Here is a 25975-nt window from a genome sequence, read left to right as displayed (position 1 = left end):
AAACTTTCGTTATGTCAATGACATTATCCGAACTTTTGTCTCTTGCAGTCACTCTCGTTACATAATCGGCTTCATCCCAAATCACCTTTTTCGCTTCCAATATATCCACATCGGAGAAATGTGATACCGCACTTTTGACAATACTGTCTATCAGGTTTCCAGCCTTCATCGCCCGCTCAACAAAGTTCAGTACAGCATTTAACACAAGCTTCACGCTTACCATTTTGCTACAGAATGATTATTACGCAATCCGCGAGCGCAGAATAAGTACAAACAACATCAAGGAACCTAGGAACAAGGGAAGCGTAAGGACCCCCTCAACTGTTCCCCGCATTTTACAGGTAATTTAATACCGGCGGGTACTACTTCACTTGCGGTATGTTCCTTCCCCTCTTTTGCTAGTTCCCAGTACACTTCTTAACAAAGAAGAATAAAAAAATGGCATTATAAAGACTTGAAACTATAAATGCCGTGCCAATTTACCCACGAAAAAATATTGCACTGGTGAAAATACCCAGTGAAAAGGGCTTATTCTAACAATTGGAGAAGGTCAAACATACACTATTTGACAAAAAATCTATCTTTGGAGGGTGAACAACAACAGGAAAAGACCTCAAAATAATTCAGAAACTTTTAAGGGCATTGCCAATACCCTTGGCAATGCTGTTACAACAGACGGCACTCTGTTAGCTGGCTCTAAGTGTTGCCAATTCCAGCTCCCTGGTTTTCTCCTGAATATCCCAGGCTTAAGATCATCAAAACTTAAGATCATTCAGTTATAAATTGAAAAGTTTATAACTCAGGTAAATTAATCACAAAAATATTTTGATTTTAAAGCACAATCTAAAACTAATTCTTCTTCCTACTCGTCATTGTTATCGTCCTCATCCTGTCTTGCTGCAGCGTTAGCACATAACACCCCTGCATCTGAGAGACTCACAGCCGCTGGTGCACTGGCACCGCTTTATCTTCAGCTGATTTTCTGGTGTTGATGAAGCATCTGCCTTAAAGTAAAATACATATTCCGTGACAAAGAGAGCCATCAATCCTACTCTTCGGGCATTAGCGAATTGGACGTGTCGTGACAATTCATTATTTGCAAATACCACCTGTAAAAGTAGTACTTTGGGGCAGTCAAAGTCGATGGAAGCCACTGCAGGTTTCCTACGCCGTCAAGTCTAGGTGTTGTATCGCAGCCAGACATTGCGTGGCAAACGAGTAGATTTTCTACTGCTTCGGTTCCCAGTTTGTTCTTGATCCTTTTTATGTCATACACTCGTCGGTTATTTTCATGCGTGTCTGTCTGCATAAAGATATTACATGCATCGAGCTTGGCTTGGTACAGCAGAAGGACTAATAAGTCGGTATCATTCCCAATCAAAGTGGTCGACAAAGTTTCAGTGCAACTGACTACAGTTAGTACAATTAAGACATCGATATCATACTGATCATGTAGCACTTTACATTCTTAGTTCGCCAGCCTCTCAGTAAGTAGATCGTGTGCAATTTATCGTTGTTGGTATATAAATGTAAGAGTAAAAAATTACCACTGCCTCGCCGAAATGTCTTGTGACATAATATGCGTAAGATCCTGCCACCTAAGAGTACGTGTTGAAAGAATGTGTTGAATAGAAAGGGAACATGTTCCCTTTCTGTACTAAAGGAATTTATTTACATATCTTAAAGATATAAACATATTTTGAAGTTTATTTTAGCAACAAATTATTGTTCTAAATTCCAAAAAATAAGCTAACAAATCGTGTTTATCCTTTCTGAAATCCGGGACCTGTTCCTTTTCCGCATTTAAGTGAAATTATTAAAGTAACAAGGAAAGTGAAAATTAAATCTTGTTTAACTAGTAAAGTTGATATTTGCATACAGCTAAATATATCTCAAAAATTAAAAGAAATTGATAATTCAACAGTACATGAAAGAGAAGCAGTTGTGAAGTTTTTGGTAAAAGCAGATACCAAAATAACAAAAAAAAAAAAAAAAAAAACGCCACTGAAAAATCGGCAAAACCCATGGCTCCAACTAGCTAAAGAGGGGTATATTTATATTGAAGATTTAGTTGTTTTCGGGGATCGACAAATTGTTAATGTTTAAATTTTTACGGACGAAAAGCGTTGTCAAAGTTAACAAATGCTCATTTATTTGCACTGTTCGGCGTGGCAACACCGACGAAAACGGGATACTGCCCTAAAAGCTTCATAATTTCTGAATATTATTAGAATAAAAATATTAGAAAATAACAATTTAGGTAAGAATGGAGCTGAGATGGATCCAAGGGGCAAAATGTTTTTATTTTGATCTCCTTGGTACTTTAAGCATTTTTTTTTATTTTGTTCATCATCACATTTAATCACATCATCGTCACATTTCATCATTTTATACATCATCACATTTCATCACGTCACTATTCATCACAGAAGTTTGTCCTTCGTTTAAAACAATATTTGCACATCAGTATAGCATAATAATTAATTGCTTATCTCAATCTGCAGTTAGATACTCAAATATTAATAAAAAGAAAGAACAACATAAGCTTAAAATTATCTTCCCCGCCCTCATTGACAAAGGTCTTACCTTTAGACCAGAGTAGGCAATACAACTGAGGCTTCTCACTCGGTTCCGTAATTCAATTTGCTTCATTCTTAAAGTTATTAGATACCCAAGTAAAACACCTATTGAGACTCCAGCCAAAAAGCATACCAAATTTGGGTGTGTAACTGAAATAAGATTGACTTAGTACAAAAAAGCGATTAGACTTATTGTAAAAAAAGGAGGAAATAAAAACTGAACTATTTCGTAGAAAATATTTTTGAAATTGCACTATTTCAAGGAACTGTTTCTAACTGAACCGTTTCATAAAAGGAGTTATATCCAGGTCATCATTTACCAATAGGCCGACTAGGCCCTGGCCTAGGGGCGCACAATGCAGGGGGTTGCAATAAATTATTACTGAGTGACCCTTTTCTTAACAAAAACTGTACTGATGTGATTTATCGTCAAAGTGACAGGTGCGCCCCGCCACCACGCTTTCTATTCGCAGAAGTGATTTTAAAACGCCACAAGAATTCCGTGGTCACTAATAAACTGTCAGATGTCTCCCAAGAATGGCAGCTGAGAGTTCGGTATTACTTCTCTCTTTCATTACCTTTGGCTCATGAGTTATGTTCCGTTCAGTGATTTCATTATCCCCGAATTTTTTGGGATTTCCCCAAAAATCCCACAAAACCAGAGTGGCAAAAACACTCGGGGCTCGAAGCGTAAAAGCTTTAAATCAAACCCTGGGTTTAAGCAGATTTTCAACCCGTTTATTTGAATATTATTCCCCCTATGCCTTCCCAAGGCCAGAACATAGTTTGCACTTTACTGAAAAAAATATAAATGTTTTTACTTTTATAGCTTTAATGTATCAAATAATATTAACATTTTGATTACTGAATATCAGTATATTTTTATTAAACTGACCTTAAACATACATTTGTACTTTTTTCATTAAATGGCGAATTTTTTTAGTACATTCAGAATTCCATGTAGTTTTGAACCCTACTTATGCCATCATCCTCTCGTTTTGAATTTGAGTGGGTCATTTATTCTAAGTTCTTTTCGTTTTGGGTTTCATTTATTTGTCGATGCTGATTTGCGGTAGTTTGACGCTTGGTAGATCATTTGATCTTATTTTTTGCTTAATGGAGTTCTTTACTTTTCTTTGAAAAACTTATTTTGTGGAAAAAGTGTTTTTTAATTAATTTCTGTTCGTTTTATATTAACATAGTCTTTTCAGAGAAAAAGAAAATAATACTTTAAATCTTTTCACTTTTTTAAGAATTTATAGTTTGGCCTGCTATTTGTATGCTGGAGAAAACCTTTCAGCAATTTTTAACAACATACACATTCTTAAAAATCTGGACACAAATAGTAGTGTTTAATTTAGTTTCATACCTCCTCTAGTTGACCTGAAATGAAAATCTTGATACCATTCACAAAAAAATCTGTTTACTTTCTTCGATAGCTCGGATACACTTACGCTATTTTGATTTGGTTAAATTTTAAGAGCACAAGCAGCCCCGAAAGTTTGAACATAATACCCTCCGTCGTACTTGGGATACTGCTGAGATGCATTATTGGGAATTAGCATTAACACAGTGCATTTTGATTTAATCTTATGGCAACATTTAGTTTTTAAACATAAAGTCAAATGGCAGGGTGGGCGTGGGAGGGGGATTAGTTTCCCTCCAATCACTTTCGACTATTAAAAAGGGCATCAGCCCTTTCTATTTTCAATCAAATGAGCCCTTTTCAAAGTTCCTACGACAACTCCTTCGATACAAAGTGCCCTGGTCTAAACAACAACAACAACAAAAAACTAATATATTATACCCACATCCATCTTTACTATAAAACCGTCAAGTCTTCCAATCACTTTCGCCTATTAAAAAGGGCACTAGGTCTTTCGATTTCCGATCGAATGAGCCCTTTTTGAGTTTCTACGACAAAACTTCTTATAAACACCTTATATATCCCCAGGGCATAAATTGCAACCCTTACCCTAAGGGCTGTGAGGGTGGTTGTCATCCCCTAAGACCTGATATCCAGAAATTTCAACTACGTTACACAAAATGGCTAACTCAAAATTTCGATTGGATGTGCTTGGGAAAATGGTTAGCGTGGGAGGGGCGGTGGTCTTTCTCCGACCACTTTTAACTATTAAAAAAGGCACTAGCCCTTTAATTTCCAATCAAATGATCCCTTTTGAAGTGTCTATGGCAACGCTTTCAATAAAAACCTTAAATGCCCCCGGGGGATAACTTACAACCCTCGCCCTGAAGGCTGGGGGGGGGGGGGGTGTCATCCTCAAAGACCTAAAATTTCTACAACAACTTTCTATATAAACCTTATATGCTCCCAGGGCATAACTTACAACCCTTGCACTGAGGGCTCTGATGGGGTTATCATCCTAAAAACCCAATTTCCAGAACCTTCTACTACGTTGAACAAAATGGCTCTCTGAAAATTTTGATTGGATGTGTTTGGGGGAATGGTGGGCGGAGAGGGAGGGTTAGTTACCCTCAAGTCACTGTTAACTATAAACAAGATCCAGATCCATCTAGATTTGCAATTGAATCAGCCTATTCTGAAGTTTTTACTACTACTATATGGGTTCACTCCTTGATTGCCCCCTGGGCATGACTTACACCCTTCGCCCGGGGGGCTCTGGGGGGGTTTGTCATCCATAAATGCATAATTTATAGAACTTTCAACTACGTTGAACAAAATGGCTATCTCTAAACTTCGATTGAATGGGTTTGGGGAAATGGTGAGCGTGAGGGGGGGGGGTTAATTACTCTCCACTCATTTTCGACTATTAAAAAGGGCAATTTCAATTCCTAAACAAATTAGCCCTTTATGAAATTTCTGCAACAACGTTCTATGTAAACCTAATATGCCCCCAGGGCATAACTTGCCAACCTTGCACTGAGGGCTTTGATGGGGTTATCATCCTAAAAGACCTAATTTCCAGAACTTTCGACTAAGTTGAACAAAATTGATATCTCAAAATTTTGATTGGATGTGTTTGGGGAAATGGTGGGCGTGAGAGAGGGGTTAGTTGCCCTTCAATCACATTTGACTATTAAAAGGGCACTAGCCCTTTTAATTTTCACTTAATGAGCCCTTTTTGATGTTTTTACAACATCGCTTTCTATAAAAAACCTTACAAGCTCCTAGGGCATAACTTATAACCCTTGCCATGAGGGTTGTGGGGGGATGGGTTGTCATCCTTAAAGACCTAATTTCCAAAACTTACAACTACGCTGAATAAAATGGCTATCTAAAAAATTTTATTGGATCTGTTTGGAGAAAAGGTGGGCGAGAGAGGGGGTTGGTTGCCCTCAAATCACTTTCGACAACTAAAAAGGGCACTAGCCCTTTGAATTTCCAATCGAAAGAGCCTTTTTTCAAATTTCTACGATAAAGATTTAAATAAAAACCGCATATGCCCCCAGGGCATAACTTATAACCCTTGCCCTGAAGACTGTGGGGGGAGTGTCCTGTTCAAAGGTATAATTTCCTGAACATTAAACTGCGTGGAACAAATGGCTATCGAAAAATTTTGATTGGATATGTTTGCGAAAATTATGGACGTGCAAGGGGTTTTAGTTGACTTCCAATCACTTTCGACTATTAAAAAAGGCACTAGCTATTTCAATTTCCAATCGAATGAGCCCTTTTTGAAGTTTCTACTACGACGCGTTCTATAAAAACCTCATATACCCTCAGGGTATAACTTACAACCCTTGCCCTGAGGGCTGTGGGGGAGTGTCCTCCTCAAAAATATAATTTCTATCTGGAAATCCACAACACTGAACGAAATGGCTATCTAAAAATTTTGATTGGTTGTGTTTGGGGAACAAGTGGGCGAGAAAGGGGGGGCTAGTTGCCCTCAAATCACTTTCGACTGTTAAAAAGGGGCACTAGACCTTTGAATTTCCAATCGAATGAGCCCTTTTTCAAGTTTCAACGACAAAGATTTCAAAAAAAAACTATATGCCCCCAGGGCATAACTTATAACCCTTGACCTGAAGACTGTGGGGGGAGTGTCCTGCTCAAAGATATAATTTCCTGAACTTTAACTTCGTGGAACAAAATGGCTATCTCAAAATTTTGATGGGATGTGTTTGGGGAAATGGTGGGCGTGGAAGGGGTTCTAGTTGCCTTCCAATTACTTTCGACTATTAAAAAGGGCACTAGCCATTTCAATTTTTAATCGAATGAGCCCTTTTTTATGCCCCCAGGGCACAACTTAGAACTCTTTTTCTGAGGGCTGTGAGGGGAGTGTCCTACTCAAAGACTTAATTTACAGAACTTAAAACTACGTTGAATAAAATGGCTATCTCAAAATTTTGATTGGATGTGTTTGGGGGAATGATGGGCGTGGGGGGGGGGGGCTAGTTGCCCTCCAATCATTTTCGACTATTAAAAGGGGCACGAGCCCTTTGGATTTCCAGTCGAATGAGCCTTTTTTGAAGTTTCTACGACAGTGCCTTCAATAAAAAACCTTATATGCCCCCAGGGCATAACTTACAACCCTTGCCCTGAAGGCTTTGGGGGAGTGTCCTTTTCAAAATCATAATTACTATCTGGAAATCAACTACGCTGAACAAAATGGCTATCTCAAAATTTTGATTGGATGTATTTCCGGAACTGGTGGGCATGAAAGGGATGTTAGTTGCCTTCCAATCACTTTGGACTATTAAAAAGGGCACAAGCCACTCCAATTTCCCATTGAATGAGCCCTTTTCGAAGTTTCTACGGCAACCTCTTCGATATTGAAGTGCCCTGCTCTAAAGGAAAATAAATAATGAATAATACATTGTGCCAACATCGTTCTTATATGCCCTCAGGGTATAACTTAAAACCCTTGCCCCTAGGGTTGTGGGGGTGTGTCCTCCTCAAAAACATATTTTCTATCTGGGCTAGTTGCCCTCCAATCACTTTCGACTATTAAAAAGGGTAGTACCGCCTCGTTTTTCCAATCGAGTGAGCCTTTTTTGAAGTTTCTAATACAACGCAGTGTATATAAACCTTATATACCCTCAGGGCATAGCTTTAAACCTTTACCCTGGGAGTTGTAGGGTAGTGTCCTTCTCAAAAACATATTTTCTATCTGGAAATCAACTACGCTTAACAAAATGGCTATCTCAAAATTTTGATTGGATGTGTTTGGGGGAATGATGAGCGTGGGGTGGGGGTGTCGGGTGGCTAGTTGCCCTCCAATCACTTTCGACTGTTAAAAAGGGCACTAGCCACCCCAATTTCCAATCGAATGAGCCCTTTTCGAAGTTTCTACGACAACTCCTTTGATACAAAGTGCCCGGGTATGGAGAAAAAAGAAAAAAAAATACATTGTGCCCATATCGTTCTTTACTTAGGCAGCGCTATCGCGCTGCCTATGATTTCAGTGAGTTTAAATTAAGTTTAAAAGTGAGTTTAAATTATTATAGGACTTCTTTTCTGCCTGTCTGCGGGATTTTTTACAATTAATTTCTGCTTGTTTTTGATTGCCAAAAATTTTTTATTGGTTATTATAGTCAATATTTCTCCAGTTTTCATGTCTTCAGGTTAAGAATTTAAACATTGGTTCTAATTTATTGGTTCTAATTAGTCTCTTTTAATTTATTACAAGTTACCCCTTAACGTTCCCAAATAGCTTCAAGTAAATACCATTAGCCGTCCCTGAGATATTGCGCATACGTCCTTTGGAAAGCCAGGATGCATATATTGCCTTTTGACCGAGTTCAACGTCTTCCTAATTTTATCTAAAAGTTTTAACTTAATACCGTCAACTGTTCCTAAGATATTTCACCCATTGCACAAAACGTTTTAACCAGATGGACGTACATATTATCTACTGATTTAATACAACATCCCCTTTAAAGTTTCAACTTTATACGATTAGTCAATCCTAATATATACTTTTATCATTAGCCGCTCCTATGGTGATAAAATTATGCCCTTTTGATAACCTGGATGCACATATTCTCTTTTGATTTAGTTAACCTTCCCCCTAAACAGTCCCTGAAGTTTCACCTCAATACCCTTAGCCTTTTCTGACATACCCAAAATCAAATATTACCCCTCTTTCCCATTCCTATATCTACACACTGGCCGCATTGCATAATTTACAACCCCTTCCCCGGGGACTGGACCATTCCCCGAGGCATAGACTTTAGACTATTTTGGACAGTTTTCAACTATTTTGACGTTTTTTTATATGTTAAATGCAATGTCTTTATTTTGGAGTGGTATATGTAAAATCATGCTTGTAGTCTTTAAGCAAGATGTACTGAAAGATGTTTTGTCCCAATAATGGACAGTGTCCCGTACCTCCTATGAGGTAAAAACGTATCTGCAAATGTGCCAGAAGGTAAAGACCATTAGAGCAGGCTAATGCCTTTTATCAAGTTCAAAAACTTTTATAAAGTTCTTCGTATGTTTTGAACTTGTAAGATGGTCATGCACCACCTTTTGGGAATGCATTTTGATGAAATACCAAAGTGCTGCTTAAACACTACTTCTATGTGCACCATGGACGTACGCAGGGGGGGGCTCCGGGCCAGCCCCCCCCCCCGAAATCTCACAATTTGTTCCCATAGTTTTTTTATTTTTCTCACAGAATAATGGGTTTGAAGGATTTGCCCCCCCCCCTTCGAAACAAAAACCTGCCTACGTGCCTTATGTGCACAATATAATATTCAGTAAGTTTACAGAACATGTTAGTATAGCCTATGTTGCAGGACTGACTGAAAACTCCTTGTACTATACGAGCCTTCCTTACTCTTTCATTTATTTTTGAAATAGTATGTGACTACCTGAATGGTTTTGGGTATCAAGGTCTTCTGGAACCAGCTGGGCAAATACTCGATTACCCTCAGAATCAACAGCATTTCAGGCGTCATACAAATAGATCATGGAGAACACTCCATAGCAAGTGGCCTAGAAAGGCTGCGATTCTCAAACTTTTTATAGGAAATCGTACAATCTGGAAGGTGGAATTTTCAGTTGAGGCTTTAGGGGTAGTGCCTGCAATAGACCTATTGCAGCGTCCATTGAAGTCCTAGTTGATCACCTTGGCCACAGGTTCGAGTAGCAGCATAAACCAAAACATACTTACACTTAGATCTAAGTAAAAAATCAATTCTTGAAATTGATTCAGATACGTCAACCCCAGTAATCTGTTCTATGTAGGAAAATGTCACATCACGAATTCTTGATTTAACTCGAAGGAAAGCTTTCAATGTTTCAGCATGTAAATATTTAACTACATCAGGGCATCGCATTTCCCGGATGTGAGCTGTCCCATTATTGAGTTGACTTCTCCACCAGTATGACGAATTCCAATGCAGCTAGAAAACAAAACCTTTAAAGTTAATGGTCAAAGTACATAAATAAGACCACACAAGCCTGAACCTTCAGATGAGGGAGCAGCAGATTTTTTGAACAGATTGAGGGAATAAAATGCTTTAAAATTACATCTTGAGGCAATTTCTATAGGATATGCTTTGCAGAAACAGCCACTCTTATCTAATCCATAGTTAGGTAAATGTTGTGCACACCTTATTTTGTTAGAGTTTATATTATTGTGATGTCTTCTTAATTGTAAACTTTAGTGTTGCACATGTATTTATTTATTAGTGATTCCTGATATCCCAAGTTATATGCTCTATTAAGCACTAGCCATGCTCTGTCACATTGGTTTTCATTCTATGCATAAGAAAGTCAATTCAGCGCTTCATATTATTTACACAAACGTCTACAAAGGGGGTGGGTATTCTGAGAAGCTCCTCCAGAGACCAGGGCCGTCAAGTATCAGGGGTACCCCCCCTCCATTTTTTTGGCACTCAGTAAAAAAAAGAGTCGGTGGCGCAAAGTGCCACGATTTTTCCAACTCCACCAAAAAGTTTTCTCCCGTTAAATAAATACCACGAAAATAGTGACATGTCATCTACAGAAATCTCGAAACTTGGTCGGTAAACCCAGCGTGTTACCGACTCCTGCCGCGATTTTGCAGATAGCGCCACAATTTTCCATTTGGTTAAATAAAGAGCATGAAAATAGTTACATGGAATATACCAAAATTTGTGACCATTCCATTCTTTTTGCTTCTGGAATTTTTCCCCTTCTTAAGAAAAAATAATTAAAAAGAGACCGGGTTAATTATTTCAGATTTTGTAAATTTTTGTTGTTTCTTCCGCCTTGGACAAACACCGTGTTCACATGAACAAATTTCTTGTTCCTGATATTACTGTAAAACTGGAAGTACTACACAGAAAGCTTTCAAATACCGCTTGTATCCATTTTCCTCCGCATCACCACCTTATCAGGTTTGTTCAGTCGTAAGTTATTTTCCTTATTTTGTTTGTTTGTTTTTCTCTCTTTGGTTACTCCACATTTTTAAGCATTGTAAACAGTGAGTAAAAATCAAATAATGATAACAATAAAGACAAATTGCGTCTATATTTCTCTATGTTACTGCTTTATTAGATTCTTCAAGTTATGAGTTTTTTTCTCTTCTTCTTTTCCCCCTCCTTTTATGTTATTTCTCTTTTGTTTTAGTATCTTTTATATTTTATGTGTTACTCTGTAACTGCTTTTCTTGTGATTTCTGATTTTATTTGTATTGTATTTTTATGTGTTTTTCTTCGTGTTACTCCACGTATTATACCTTTGTATAGTGTGGGTCAAAAATAAATAATAATAATAATAATAATATCGATCGGAAAATGCAGCGGTTTTATCGACTCGTGCAGTTATGTTACTTATCGTATTCCACACGTTATGCTAATTATTGATAAAAAAAAAACAGTCAGTAAAAATGACCAACCGGTCGGTAAAGTTCCTCGCCCCCCTCCAAAGATTTTGGGTAGTAACGACCCTGGCAGAGACATGTCCAAAAAATTACTTCTAGAATAATTGTGGCCTAAGAGAGATTAGCTCTTTTCAAGTTTTAGTTAACACGCACTTCCCTATCCAAAATCTCACATCCCTCCCCAATAACAGGACATCAGAGGTGGGCAAGAAGGTCTTGCCAAGCTTTTAAAGCATATAGTATCTGAAAATCTAGTATTTTAGAAATAAAGTATCTTAAAAATTTGTGTGGAACTTCAAATGAAAAAAATACCTATACTAACAGGAATCAACGAAGGAAAAGTCCATCTGTACTTGACATCCCCAATATCATTTATCTATTACATCACCAGGGGCTTAGCTCCAGCATTTTATTGGAGGGCAAGAGAGGTCCATATTCAGATAGTAAAGGGGCATGGGCTATATAATAAACTTTTTTCTCCAAATTACTGGGGGGCAGATGCCCCCCTCCCCCCCCCCCCAAATTTCGCCCCTGTACATCACTGGAGGTTTTTCTCATGCAATATTGGGTAATGACCTCCCTCTGAAGAAATTGAAAATTTGGTCTCAAAATACATATTTAGTATTTTTTTTTACCCTGGCAGAATTTACATTTTTCATTAGTTTAGATTTGCAGCTGGCAAATTCTACCCTAAACTCAGACTAGTGTACATAGATGAATTCGTAAATTCGTGGTTTTCCTCTAAGACTGCTGTCCTGTTCAGATAGATACTAGTAGAATATATAAGATATATAAAATAAAACATATAAGATATATAAAATAAAATATATAAGATAAATATAAGTAAAACAATTCCCTTAAAATATAACTAAAATAACTTACCGTATTTCAGGAAATTTCACCCTCTAGCTACTTCACAAAATGATATGACTCCCCCCCCCCGCCCCCGTGTGCGTAGGTATGTCATATCAAGAACTTAAAATACAAATGTTGTAATGCTTCATACCACAACACAAATCAAAACATGAAAATTGAAAATAAAACCTAAAACAGTCAAAACAAAGCAAATAGTAAAAACTATAAATTAAACAAAATGAGCAAACACAAAATAGATATATAAAGAGGAAGTTCAGCAAAAAAAGACCAAACCTAACTTTTACGAATTTTATTGAATGGCCCTGCAAATATTTGTGAGGTTAAGACTCTTTCCTGCTCCAAAAAAAAGCGAGAATAAAAGAAAATTCCATAAACTATGTGCATGTTTATACAAGGGCTAAAAAAAGTCTTTTGCCTACATACCCTTCCTCTTCAAAATGGTTCAGACGCTGCAAGCACAGGACCTTGGCAGTGCTTTTGGTTTGAATTATTAGAAATCTAATTAAAAACAACAAGAGTAAGTGACTGACATGAAGGCACTCGTTTACATATTACTTCAGTTTTAACTTTGCACCAGTACACAGTCTAAGCCAAATACTTAGGCATCTGATAAAAAAGGAAACTCAAGTCTGATGCTGAAAAAAGGAGCAACATTACTCAACATAACCATTGAGTTAGCATAGAAGGAACCTATCTTGGCCTGTAGATAAATGTGATGCAACCTGCACGCCTCCTTTCAACCAGAATGGGAGTAAACCACTGCAGCAGCAATCCTAAGGTATAATTGACGGCTCCTCCTTGATGCCTTGGGTGCCTCAGGAGGTGCAAACGGTCCTAAGGTCTAAGGTACATTACAAGAATGTAACAAAATTAAAATCAGCAGTTATATTACATTTCTTGTCTTTTGCTTTCATTGTGCAGAAAATAAAAGAATCATTCTTGCCAAAATGTATATTTGTGCACATTTTTTAAATAGTCAATGTTCTGCAAGGTCGCCTACCACTTATGATTTTATAAGCAAGACATATTCTAAAAGCAAAATATTCCATCTACCTTCCAAAATTTTTAAGTTGAATTCAAACTAACTTAGACCTCTAAACTACCAAGGGCAATAGATTTAAAACATTTTTGCTCCCTGGAAATGTTTATCCCATTAGGTCTAATCATACATAAAAACCTCAATTTTCTCAGATTTTTTTGGAGTTGTTCCCAGATTTTGAAGTTTTTGAGGCAGTACTACATTTTGTCTGTGTCACCATGTTGTGCCTATGGATTGTTCTGGATATCCGGCTTACTGACTGTATTTCAAACAGTAGGCTGTATGAAAAGTGTGGTTTAATCCCGCTTTCTAGGGCTATAATGAGAGAAAAGTTGAGATGGCTAGGGCATGTTCTGTGGATGAAAGATGACAGATTGTCTGTGGTGGGGTGTGATGATATCACAAAGAAAGATTTAAAGGAAACGGGAGTTTCCTGGGAGGGTGTAAAGAGGAAGGCTTTGAATAGATTGGGATGGAGGAGGAGCATGCGTAGCTGTGTTGGCCTTAATCGACTTGGTGCTGTGGTGAGTTGTTAGTAGTAGTAGCAGTAACACCATGTTGAACCATGAAAATAAACAAACAAAACTAATTAGTTAAAATTTAACAAGGTTTTCCCTAGAGACAGCTACACCTTTAAAGGGAAGCAACACCTTTTTAAACTGTTTAGTACCCTGTGTTTTTAGCTTAATTTTTGCTGATTTTCCACCCATTTGTATTTGCTATTTGGCACCTGTTACTAAAAAAAACTGCATACGGATATCTTTTTCATTAAAAATAAGTTTCGTAATTTAAGTCAAATAGGCTTATTTAAGTTTCCGCCAAATCAATTCAAACACTTTTACTGTCCTTGGTAATTTAAATAAAATCCAGATTTTTTTTTCAATTTAAAAGTAAGCTTCTTTTGAATATTCCAAGTTCTACTGGACCAGGTTCATCACGATCAGTAATATCAGTAGTGTTGAATTCCTATTAACTGTAAATTATTATAATTAAGTTATTATATCGTTTATTCAGTAATAAATTCCCAATATTAAAGTGCATAAGTTTCACTCTTATCTCTTTACCATGCCCAGCTTAGCTTGCCTTCTCAAAATCCCAGTACTATCTGCAAGAAAGTTATCACAGAAGTCACAAATAAACCTTATGGGATTCGAAAACATATATATATATATATATATATATATATATATATATATATATATATATATATATATATATATATATATATATATATATATATATATATATATATATATATATATATATATATATATATATATATATGTATATATATATATTATTAACGTAAGCCTTTTTTTTATTACTGTTTTAAAGCCCTAAGAAGTAAGAATAAAGTTGAAATTTGTTTGTAAAACAATACGGATATAAAAACAATCTAAAATCCTGTTTGGGAGATGAAATTTAAAGTAAAAAAGACAAAAATACCTGCAGCTCCTTGGCCGAATCTCCAATAGCGTTTCTCACTCCTTCCATTGCTTGTACTGACATACATTTATCTAGAGCATATAAGAAAAGCTTGCATACAGAGACATAACTTCTTATCAATCATACAACTAGGCATATGTGCTTTTTCTAATATTGTACTGTAGTTATATTTCTGTTCAAAAAAAATATTCTAATCTAAAAAAAATTGAAACAGAGAATTATGGAAAACTTAAAACATTTGGTATCAGTTGTTTACGTTACATTCTATACTGAAGATTACATGTTTATAATGTCTAAACCTTCAGGGAAGATTGTCCTATATCATAGGCAGCAGAATACCACTGCCTAAGTAAAGAGCAATGTGAGCACAATATATAATTTTTTTCTGGTTAAGAAAAGATATTTCGTTTCACCAGAATAGGGTAAAGGCACTGATGATTCGACAGTTTTTGTGAAAAACAAATCACTTTTTCTATTCCGGAATGCTTAATTTAAAGACTTTTGATTTAAACAGGGTTTCAATATGTAGGGAAAACATCCAAGAATCTAACTGGTTGATTAGAAGTTTGAAGTTTTATCAGAGAAGGGTCCAAAACTTCGATTATATTAAATTCGAGAGTTTTCACCAGCAAATTCGACAGAACAAAAAAATAACCTGTTTTCGACGTAAGTCGGAACCCAATTCGACACATGTCGAAATACTTGGGGAATGCTTGTGGGTGGATGCTGGTGCATTCGACATGCCTATCCTTTTTACTTTATTTCTTCGTTTCTCTTCAACTTTGTTTGATATGTAAATGTATAAGACACTATTCAGATAGTGGAAGCAAAAAACTGAAAAAATTGCCTCAAGTATAGGAAAGAATTTGGATAATCATATGGAATGTAATTGTGTGACCTAGGTCACATGACTTTTTTCTTTTTCTTTCAGTGTTGCATATATGCCTCAAGAATAGCATCTCCAAACGCTATCTGGAATGGCCCACTTCCTCTCAGTTTTAATGGTACAGCAAAGATTTGTTGTTCACAGTGAAAAAGTTGTCAACATTTGGTCATTTCAAAGTTAATCTGTCATTTTAATCCACTTCAAAACTTCTTTATCAAGAAAAAGCTAATATGACAATATTTTAGAGAAGATCAGGTGCATCTTGACGCATTGGTGACCAAGTAAAAATGACCAAGTAATGACAGTTTGAACATTACATAGCTAAAAAATTGTCAGGAGCTAATTTTGTGTTAAAAACAAGAAACTGATTGAATTGAACATTCTTTTCTTATCTGGGTGTATTGGATATAGGTTCCACATTTTGCATTGTCATAATATAACAATGGCTTCCTGAGATGGTGTTCCAAGTCACAACTAAGCAAGGTTATCCCATTTTGAAAGAACATTTTGACAGTGGTTCCACAATTGCACAATTGAATCATTGGTGCCTTTATTCCAGTTTGATTTATAATATCAATGAAACTTTCTAAATGGGGGCAAGATAAACAGGTGGTTTTAGCACAGGTACTCCTAACAATAGCCCACAATGACCATGCAGATTCTAGATCCTTCTGGTTCCTTTCGCCTGCAGGTACACACTTTACTCTTTGGTATGTAGGTGTGCCCAATATACTTCATATGCAAATGCTAGTCAATGTCAAAAGTAAGTTTTGTTCCATTATCTATAATTTATTTCTCATACATAAAGAAAAAGCAAAATGATTGCATTATGTGGCCAAGCAGAGAGAAATAGCAAACTAAAAATGTAAAATGTTGCAAATGAACAGGGGCGTCCCGCGAGGGGGGGGGGGGGGCGCGACGTCCCCCCAACAATTTTGGCATTCGGTAAAATTTTCACCGAAGGCGTAAATTTCGGTAGAAATTTTGCAAAATTGGCCGAAATTTAGGAAAATTCTTGATTTCGTCAGAAAATTCGGCATGAATCAGGTAGTGATTCGGTAAAATTTACTAAGATCGCCCCCCCCCCCCCATAAAATGAGCCTCAGGGCACTCCTGCAAATGAACACAGTAAAATTCCATCTTAGCTTGTAGGCCTATTAAAAATGATAAAATAAGGCTGCCTAACAAGGATTTCCCTTAGGCCAGAGGAGGCCAGTGGCAAGTGTCTACATGAAAAGGGTTGTATATAACCTACAATCAAAGAGAATTATACTCAAATGAAAATTAAGAAAAAATATTGTAGTCAAAGTAAGCACCTAACTTTTCTTTTCTTCTAAGCCTGAAAAGTAGGGAAGGAGCAGAAGTAAAAGATTGAAAACACCTAAATTACCCAGGTTGGAATTTAGGATTTGGGCTCATTAATAAGCCCTTATTCACTCATTAACGTCTCAATCTCATTAGAAAATAGCTCCTTATCTAGAATTTTACAGAGTCTATTAACTTGAAGCTCTTTATGTTAAACTGTGCTGTAGTTAAAGGGCTTTTAACAACCCTAAAATTGATTTCAGTCTTATTGAAAGATTTTTCAGTAATAAAGATATGTGTTTTCTATAAGTTTGTATTGAGAAGTATGATTATAGGTTCAGTTTCTTGTTTTGGCATTGTACATGCTAATCTCATACTTATTAAGGCAATTTAGATGAATCCGATTACAAAAAAATCCACTTTCTAGGTGGCATACCCTAATAGCAATTTTATAGTGACTTAACTGTTGATTAGCTGTTCAAATACTGGGTATCTTTCCCAAAGGAGGAGAGGGCTGGGATTCAAGTGAGATAGTAGTAATTATTAAATTTTGAAAGACTGCAGTGTAACATAATAGAGTCAAGGATCTCCAGAAGAAAACTCTATAAGACAAAAGTGTAGCAGTTTTAGATTTCTAGCTCCATACTCTTTTCTATGTTTAAAGTTGGGTTTATGACAACTCTCCCTCTAAAGTTGGGTTTTATCCAACCCTGATAGTCTCAGATATAGCTCTAGGCCATATACAAAAATATAGATTAAAAGTAATGAAAGTCTTATTTTATAATATGCTGCAAGTCTTAATTAATCCTACTTCATCTTTCTTTTTATCTTCATCAATGTTTTTGGGTAATTTTTTTGATAACATAATTCTATTTGATCTTATAAAAAAAAAATACAGCTATCAGATTTGAAAAATCATGCTATTCATAACATGGGATTGCTATGTTTAGTAACTCTGTGAAATTCTTTGTCAGCCCACAAAAAAACACTGGTTTTGAAACATCTGTAAAAATATATTGTAAATCTTTCAACAAGGAGTGTCATTCATGGGTGCCCATAAGCTGAATTTTAGAGGAGGGGGCTTACCTGGTCTAATCAGCACTTCTAATGTTGGATATCCACCCCGGCTCCGCGCCAGCGCTTGCATCGATTGCCGCCGACGAGAGGCCCAGTCAACTGTCACCAAAGGGACGTGACGCCGCCGCCGCCAGGCTGGCGGCAGCGCCGTCCAATTAATTTGAGCCAATTGTTTATTGTGTCTACACTATGCTGGACCTTTTTTTTTCTCGTGTGGTTACAGATTTCGATTTTCCTACTTAGAAATCAAGTGTGGTTTTCAAAATTAAACAAACAAGTGTGCCACACAAATAATTTGCAAGAATTCATTGTGCTCCCAGGGGGACTTAAACGCCAAAAGCCTTATTCTTGAACGCCACCAATTAGAAGCTGGTCAACTGCCGCCTAAGTGTCATAACGACGCCACCACCTCAGCTGCTGGTGGCATTCCACTGACTTTGAATTATTTTGAGCCAATTCTTTATTGCATCAACTGAAATGTTGGAGCTTTTCTTTTCTCATGTGGTTAAGGATTTTGATTTTACTACTTAGAAATCAAGTGTGGTTTTCAAAATTAAACTAACAAGTGTGCACACAAATTATTTGCATGAATTCCTTGTGCTCCCAGGGGGCTTGAACACCTTATTCTTGAATGCTGCCAACAAGAGGCCTGGTCAACTACCCCCAAAGTGTCATAACGCTGCCACCACCTCAGCTGGTGGTGGCATTCTGCTGACTTTGAATTAATTTTAGCCAATTCTTTATTGTGTCAACTGCAATGTTGGAGCTTTTCTTTTCTGATGTGGTTAAGGATTTTGTGTTTCCTACTTAGAAATGAAGTGCGGTTTTCAAAATTAAACAAACAAATGTGCACACAAATAATTTGCATGAATTCCTTGTGCTTCCAGGGTAAATTTTTATTCAGCATTAGTTCTTGTAGCACATCCATTGAATAGACAATTGTCTTTTGAAGAGACATCAGATTAAATTCCATATAGGAACTTGGGATTTAAGGATGCCTCTATTTCAAGACACCTTGGTATAGCAAAGAATCAATGTTTCTTGACTGGGGATCTATTTAATACATCAAAAGAAATGAATGGGAAAAAAACTACAAATGCAAGTCTCTCTAATCACCAAGTCAATAGTTATATCTATTATACCACCTGGAAAATTAATTTTTCTTCACTAAATCTGTTCAAATTTTCTTAATAAGTATTTCATTAGTTTGAATATTTCATCCATATGCAATGGTAAGTATTTTAAATGCATAGACAGTTAATAGTAGAGACCTAATTGTAGTTGCAAATTTTAAGCTTACCTCTTATCTTGGAAAATAGGCTACTGTCCAATCTTAAACTAAGGATCTTAAAATTGAAGTATCTCAATCATGGACAGATTCAATCACTAACATCCGTTGTGAAAAAGTAGTCAGATTTAAATAGACTTGGCTATAAGATTGTAGTCAGCCAGTCCCAACTGTATGCATCAGGTCCAAGATTAAGAACCTGCTGTCCTTGTTTAGGGAAGATACATTTTAGTCAAAACATTTGTCCAAAATCACACACTGCCCAAGTACTGTTTTTCTTTTCTAAATTCTCTTTTGTGTAGTAGATATGATCTGGCTGTACTAGCCACTTTCAAACATCTGACCTCTGAGTAGGTTCTACCTTCTCCCTAATCGCCCTCATAGATGGATTTTACAAAGTCGCCAACTGCAACCTGAATCAAAAATAAGTTGACATTCCTTTTCACTATCTTGCCCAAGAGAACTGTCTGAGTTGCCATCAACAGTCACTCTCTGAACCTTTCCAGGTTCATTTTCACTCTCAGTGCTGTCTTCTCACCAAATCTCTTCACAGCCTGCTTCTTTCTTTTCTTGCTTCAATTTCTTCTTGTCCACCTCTTCTTTGCCTTTATTGTAGCAAAGGCAGCTCCAATCTTGGCTTTCACTGATGTATCAGTGAGCAGTTTTGTTCTGCCCTCCTTTCTTCCTTGAAGCATTTTGTTATTTTGGTAGTGCTGGGATGTGATTGTACATGCTCAGGTGTGACTATCCTATTTCATAGTGGCTGCAAAATCACAGGGCTTACTGAAAGCATTGGGTGAGAGGATGACAGTGCAGGTAAGGATGAGGCTGGGGTTAGAACCTCTAGTGAGCTTGGTAATTTGCCACCAGCTCCATGGGCTAAAAAACATTTGGTTGGTCTGTATTTAAGAACACAGACGTTCAATGTCAAAACCATCTAGATTGAAAGGGGACGAACTTTCCAATTCACTTCTGGAGTTTGATGGTTTGAAAACTAAGGGGAAAGATGTTCCTACTAATCCAGCTGTGATGAAAATGGTGACAGTTCTTCTCGAGGGTGACGGTTGTTCGACGAAAAAAAATACTACTAATTTTGATTATTAGCTTTGTTAGGAATACATAGCTGTTAGATATTTCAAACTATTATGCAAGAGTTCTGAAATGCCACAGCCATTTTGTTTCTACCAGATTTCTACTTCTCTTGATGAACAACAAAGAAGACCAGTATCCAGGCAGCAACTCACAAAGTTTCTAACTTGTGAATAAGCCAAAATCTGATGTAAATTTAATCTGAGATTTGAGAAACAGATCAAAACAAAAATTTTTGTGGTCAACAATGATTGTGCCAGCAGTGCACTGCTGCTATTTTTGCCCCCCTCCCCCTCCACCACTAACCTTCCCTTATTGGCATGGCGCCAGGTCTAGTTGTATAATAGAAATCTCAAAATATATATATATATATATATATATATATATATATATATATATATATATATATATATATATATATATATATATATATATAAGGCAGCATCATTTGGCCAGGGGGGGGGCTGGTGCCCTCCTCTGCCCTCCCTTATGGACACCCATAGATGGCCCTCATAGATGAATTTTACAAAGTTGCCAACTGCAACCCAAATCAAAAATAAGTTGACATTCCTTTTCACTAGCTTGCCCAAGAGAACTGTCTGAGTTGCCATCAACAGTCACTCTTTGAACCTTTCCAGTTTCATTTTGACTCTCAGTGCTGTCTTCTCACCAAACCTCTTCACAGCCTGCTTCTTTGTTTTTCTTGCTTCAATTTCTTCTTTTCTACCTCTTCTTTGCCTTCATTGTAGCAAAGGCAGCTCCAATCTTGGCTTTCACTGATGTATCAGTGAGCACTTTTGTTCTGCCCTCCTTTCTTCCTTGAAGCATTTTGTTTTCTTGGTGGTGGTGAGATGTGGTTGAACTTGTTCAGCTGTGACTATCCTATTTCATAGTGGTTGCAAAATCACAGGGCTTACTGAAAGCATTGGGTGATAGGATGGCAGTGCAGGTAAGGATGAGGCTGGGGTTAGAACCTCTAGTGAGCTTGGCAATTTGCCACCAGCTCCATGGGCTAAAAAACATTTGGTTTGTCTGTATTTAAGAACACAGACCTTCAATATCAAAACCATCTAGATTGAAAGTGGATATACCTTCCAAATCCCTTCTGGATTTTTGATAGTATGAAAGCTAAGGGGATAGATTTTCCTACCAATCCAGCTGTGATGTAAATGGCCACAGTTTTTCTCGATGGTGACGGTTGCTCGATAAAAAAAAATACTATCAATTTTGATAACTAATTCTGTTAGGAATACATAGTTGTTAGATATTTCAACTATTATGCAAGGGTTCTGAAATGCTACAGCCATTTCGTTTTTTCCAGATTTCTACCTCTCTTGATGAATAACGAAGAAGACCAGTATCCAGGCAGCAGCTCACAAAGTTTCTAACTTGTGAATAAGCCAAAATTTGATGTAAATTAAAGCTGAGATTTGAGAGACTGATCAAAACAAAATTTTTGTGGTCAACAATGATTGTGCCAGCAGTGCACTGCTGCTATTTTTTGTCCCCACCACCACCAACCTTCCCTTATTGGCATGGCACCAGGTCTAGTTGTATAATAGAAATCTAAAAAAAATACATATAAGGCAGCATCATTTGGACAGGGGGGGCTGGTGCCCTCTCTTATGGGCACCTCTGGTGTCATTCTTTCAAATCTGATAGCTTTGTACAAAATCAAATAAAATCATATTATGAAAAAAATTATTTAGAAACATGAATGAAGATCACAAAAAGGATGTTTATATAATTAACTAGGACTTGCTGCATATTAAAAAGCAACAACTTTTGTAAATTCATATAGTCCATGGCTATATCTGGTAGCATTACAGGGAAGGGGTGAATTGTCAAAAAAAAAAATTTTAATATATATAAAAAGAAGCATGAAATTAGTAGGCTAGTTATATAATGCAACTCATTTTGTTTTATTGTACTTCCTTCTTGAGAGCTGTAACTCTACTTTTTGGTGTTGCTGGTTATTTAGAATGGGGCTCAGTGGCATGACTCTATAAGCTTGGCTGGAGTCAATACCATGGGCGTAGAGAGGGGGAGGCAGCTGCCCCCCCCCCCTAGACCTTCAAATTTACATTAGATATGGCTGAAAAGGCAGATAGTTTGGAAAAAGCAGTTGCTAAAGCTCCATCACACTATTGACTGCAGCCCCCCTAGACAATATGCTGCCTACATCCATGGTCAATACAGCTATAAATGGGTACCTGGAGCAATCTGAGGAAGGTAAACAAGAAGGATGTGCAAAAGCACAGGATGGCTGGACCCCAACACCACATTACACTTTGTGATTGAAGGATCATGAAACAGAGATCAGCAACACTAGTAAAGACTGATGCTGTATTCTTTACCTCTTTACTATGGTTTTAGCCTTTTAGTTTAGCCTACCTAACAAATGAAAAAATTCTAGTTTAGCTAATTTTTGCTATCTTGGAAAGGGGTTAGGGTAGGAAACTTTCCATAATGAATCCAAGGCCAAAAACATAGGCTACTCTGGGAAGTTAGGCTATTGCCAAATTTCCATGTTAACCACACTTCTGACTTCTAAGTCTTAAAAATTTGCCTTCTTGACAGGTCTATACTTTTTGAAATTTTGACAAAACAACACTTTACCTCAATTTTCAGTTAGGCCTATCAGTTTCTTTTTCTCTGGTTTTAGTTCAAATGGTAAAATTAACATACTCTTCAAAATTTATTTAGAACATTTGGAAAAAACACTTAACAACCTCTTATTTTCATCAAGACTCAGTACCCTGGATGGGTGAACAGTCAAACAAAACTTCAGACCACCTAATTTGGGTAAATATATACCAAATCATATTATTGAGTCAGGAATGAAGTGAATACACCATTTGATGCCTTTCTTTTTGCTGATTACAAATATAATAATCATTTCTATCAGAAATGAATTTCAGCCCCCCCCCCCCCCTATATAGGCCTACGCCAATTCAGGGTATATATTTCTACATTAGGGGGGTGGGGGCAAATTTTGTTTCTGATGTAAATGGAAGGTAAGTTTAAACTTTACCCCCACCCCCCCCCCCTAATGTAGAAATATATACCCTGAATTGATTTTCAATTGATGGCTGATAAAGGTATTTTGTTTGATTGTATTTATATTGACTTTTCCAAAGCATTTGAGAAAATTCCCATTCCACTTCTGATAAACAAATGTCAACTATATGGTATAGGCCCATAAACTAAAGCATGGATAACAGATTATCTTACAAACAGAACCCAAGAGGTTGCAGTAGGTGATGCTTTGTCATCACCTATGTCTGTCATAAGTGGAGTTCCACAAGGCAGTTGTCTTGGGCCAGTACTCTTCTGCCTTTTTATCAATGATTTGCCAGGCGTTGTTAGGAATTTGACCATAAAAATGTTTACAGATGAAATAAGAATCTACAGGCCTGTTATGAGTGAACATAAAATATCTTTACTTCAAGAAGATTCGGGTGCTTCGGGACATAGGTGTGCTGGGAACTCTATGTTCATTAATGAAACCATGTGCGACACTATACATTATTTGTGTAGACTCCCTCTACATTACCATTACTTTGTTGTTGGTAAATTAATTTCAAGTTCGGAATATGTTTGTGACCTTGGGATTTGTTTTGATTCAAGTCTCAAATTTAATAAACATGTATCACCCATAAGGCAAATTACCAATGATTACGTCTAGGTGTACTTTTTCTAAGTTTAATCTTCATTCACTTTATGTATCCACTGTATGTCCAGTACTTGAGTATTGCTCATCAGTATGGTATCCCCTTAATAATAGAGATAGAGAGAGGGTTGAGAGAGTGCAACATAGGGCCACCAAACTCATACCTTACCTGAGTCATCTACCTTACCACCAGAGAATGCAAAGACTACAGTTAGATGTGATAGAGCTGACCTAATAAATACATTCTGCATTGTTAGGAATATTGATAATATCACCCCAACTTACTTTTTCACTTTTACAGAATAGCCTACAGTAGTACCTGTCAACACCAACACAAAATTTACCCACCATGTTCACAGGAAAGATTAGGCCAAAACTCTTTGTATAGCAGAGTGTGGAAGACTTGGAATTCACTTCCATCAGAAATAGTTGCAAGTACCATGGTCAAGTCTTTCAAAAGTAGTTTAGCCTCTATCTATACTGGGTCCTAGGCCTATCAGAATCCATTTTGAGAATATTTATACTTTTGTATTAGCTGATTTGTGACAGTGTGTTTTCAGTTATTTTGTAGGCTTACTTTTTGGTGGGTTTCAATTATTAACAGATATGTTTCAGTTAAGCTGGTATGCTATTGTATCTTTCAGTAATATTGTTTCCAATGTTTTCAGTTACTGTATGTTTTTGTTATGTCATTGACATTGTTATAGACTTTTTTATAATTGTTTTGTGTGACAAGCTTGTTAAAGCTTACTGTATCTTGGTATTAATAAATAGGGGGGGGGGCTGAAATTCATTTCTGATAAAAATGATGGTAAAATTCTACTTTAGCTACTTTTGGCTATCTTGGAAAGGGGTTAGGTTAGGACAATGAAACTTTCAGGGATGGGTCTACAAGCTAAAGTATGTCCCGGGAAGGTATTTTGAAGTACCTATCTCCACTCCTTCCCCCTATAGAGGGTCCTGAAATTTACCTACATGACAGGTCTATACCCATTGAAATTTTGACAAAACAACATTTTACCTTAATTTTCAGTTATCAGTTTCTTTTTCTCTGCCTTTAGTTCTGAAAATGCAATTTCAGTTATTTGAGCAGAATTTTAAGACATATAAATAGTTTATTTTCAAAATTTAGGAAATGTATTTGCATATATTTAAAACCTTATAAATTGGAACTGAGCAAAGTTGTGAAGCTGAAAACCATTTTGTTGTACTTTATTTAAGCAGAAGATCTATTTTGCAAGGTTTCACTTATATAACTGATATATTTTTAAAGGTCATCAAAGACCTGGACCCTCTAGGGGGAGATGGAGTGGAGGTGGGTACTTCAGAATATCTTCCTAGGACATACTTTTGGGTGTAGACCCATCCCTGAAAGTTTCATTTTCTTAACCTAACCCCTTTCCAAGATAGTCAAAAGTAGCTAAAGTAGAATTTTACCGAAATGATTATTATATTCATAATAAGCATAAAAAAAGGCATCAAATGGTGTATATTCACTTTATTCCTAACTCAATAATATGATTTGGTATATATTTACCCTAATTTGGGCTCAAACTTTTTTTTCAAAAGTTTAGTTCACCTAGCTCAGCAAATTTCTGAGATTGCAGATACCTATAAATTCCATTTTTACCCTGGCATCAAAGTTAATATTCATATCCATGGATTTTTTTTAAGTTTCTTAAGCAAGTAAAGTAGGCTTAGCCTATAAGCTTTTAATTATCTTCTTCTGGCCTAATTTGATCCCCAAAAAATTATTCAAATAAATAGACTGGAAAAAACCTTTCCAAGAAGCCTTTATCTATTGCATTTACCTCCTTTAAATCATGGTGATTAAGGTTCCCCAAAAACGGCAATCAGATAATTTGAAATTATTTGCCCAAAATTAGACAAGCACCAAATTGAAAAAAAAAACTACAAATAGG

General features: G+C 36.6%; 1 protein-coding gene across 2 annotated transcripts in view; it reads right to left on the bottom strand.

The window, feature by feature from the left end:
* LOC148943105 (NAD(P)H oxidoreductase RTN4IP1, mitochondrial-like) overlaps positions 1–25908 on the bottom strand; it is a 75188-nt gene extending 49280 nt beyond the window's left edge. For both annotated transcript variants that reach the window (XM_089102480.1, XM_089102479.1), the window contains exons 1-4: positions 25865–25908; positions 14736–14806; positions 9680–9911; positions 2587–2729 (exon numbers count right to left, since the gene is read on the bottom strand). In XM_089102480.1, coding sequence (XP_088958606.1) covers positions 2587–2729; positions 9680–9911; positions 14736–14798 — 438 coding nt within the window. In that variant the 5' untranslated portion in view covers positions 14799–14806; positions 25865–25908. The remainder of the gene's footprint in view (positions 1–2586; positions 2730–9679; positions 9912–14735; positions 14807–25864) is intronic.
* Between the last annotated feature and the right edge of the window lie 67 nt (positions 25909–25975).

This window comes from Artemia sp. Qi Xiang Cuo, chromosome 16 (genome assembly GCF_049724085.1).
Source record: "Artemia sp. Qi Xiang Cuo chromosome 16, ASM4972408v1, whole genome shotgun sequence".
NCBI classification, from domain to species: Eukaryota; Metazoa; Arthropoda; class Branchiopoda; order Anostraca; family Artemiidae; genus Artemia; species Artemia sp. Qi Xiang Cuo.
Note: the sequence above shows the minus strand (reverse complement) of the source record. Positions and strands in the feature narration are given on the sequence as shown.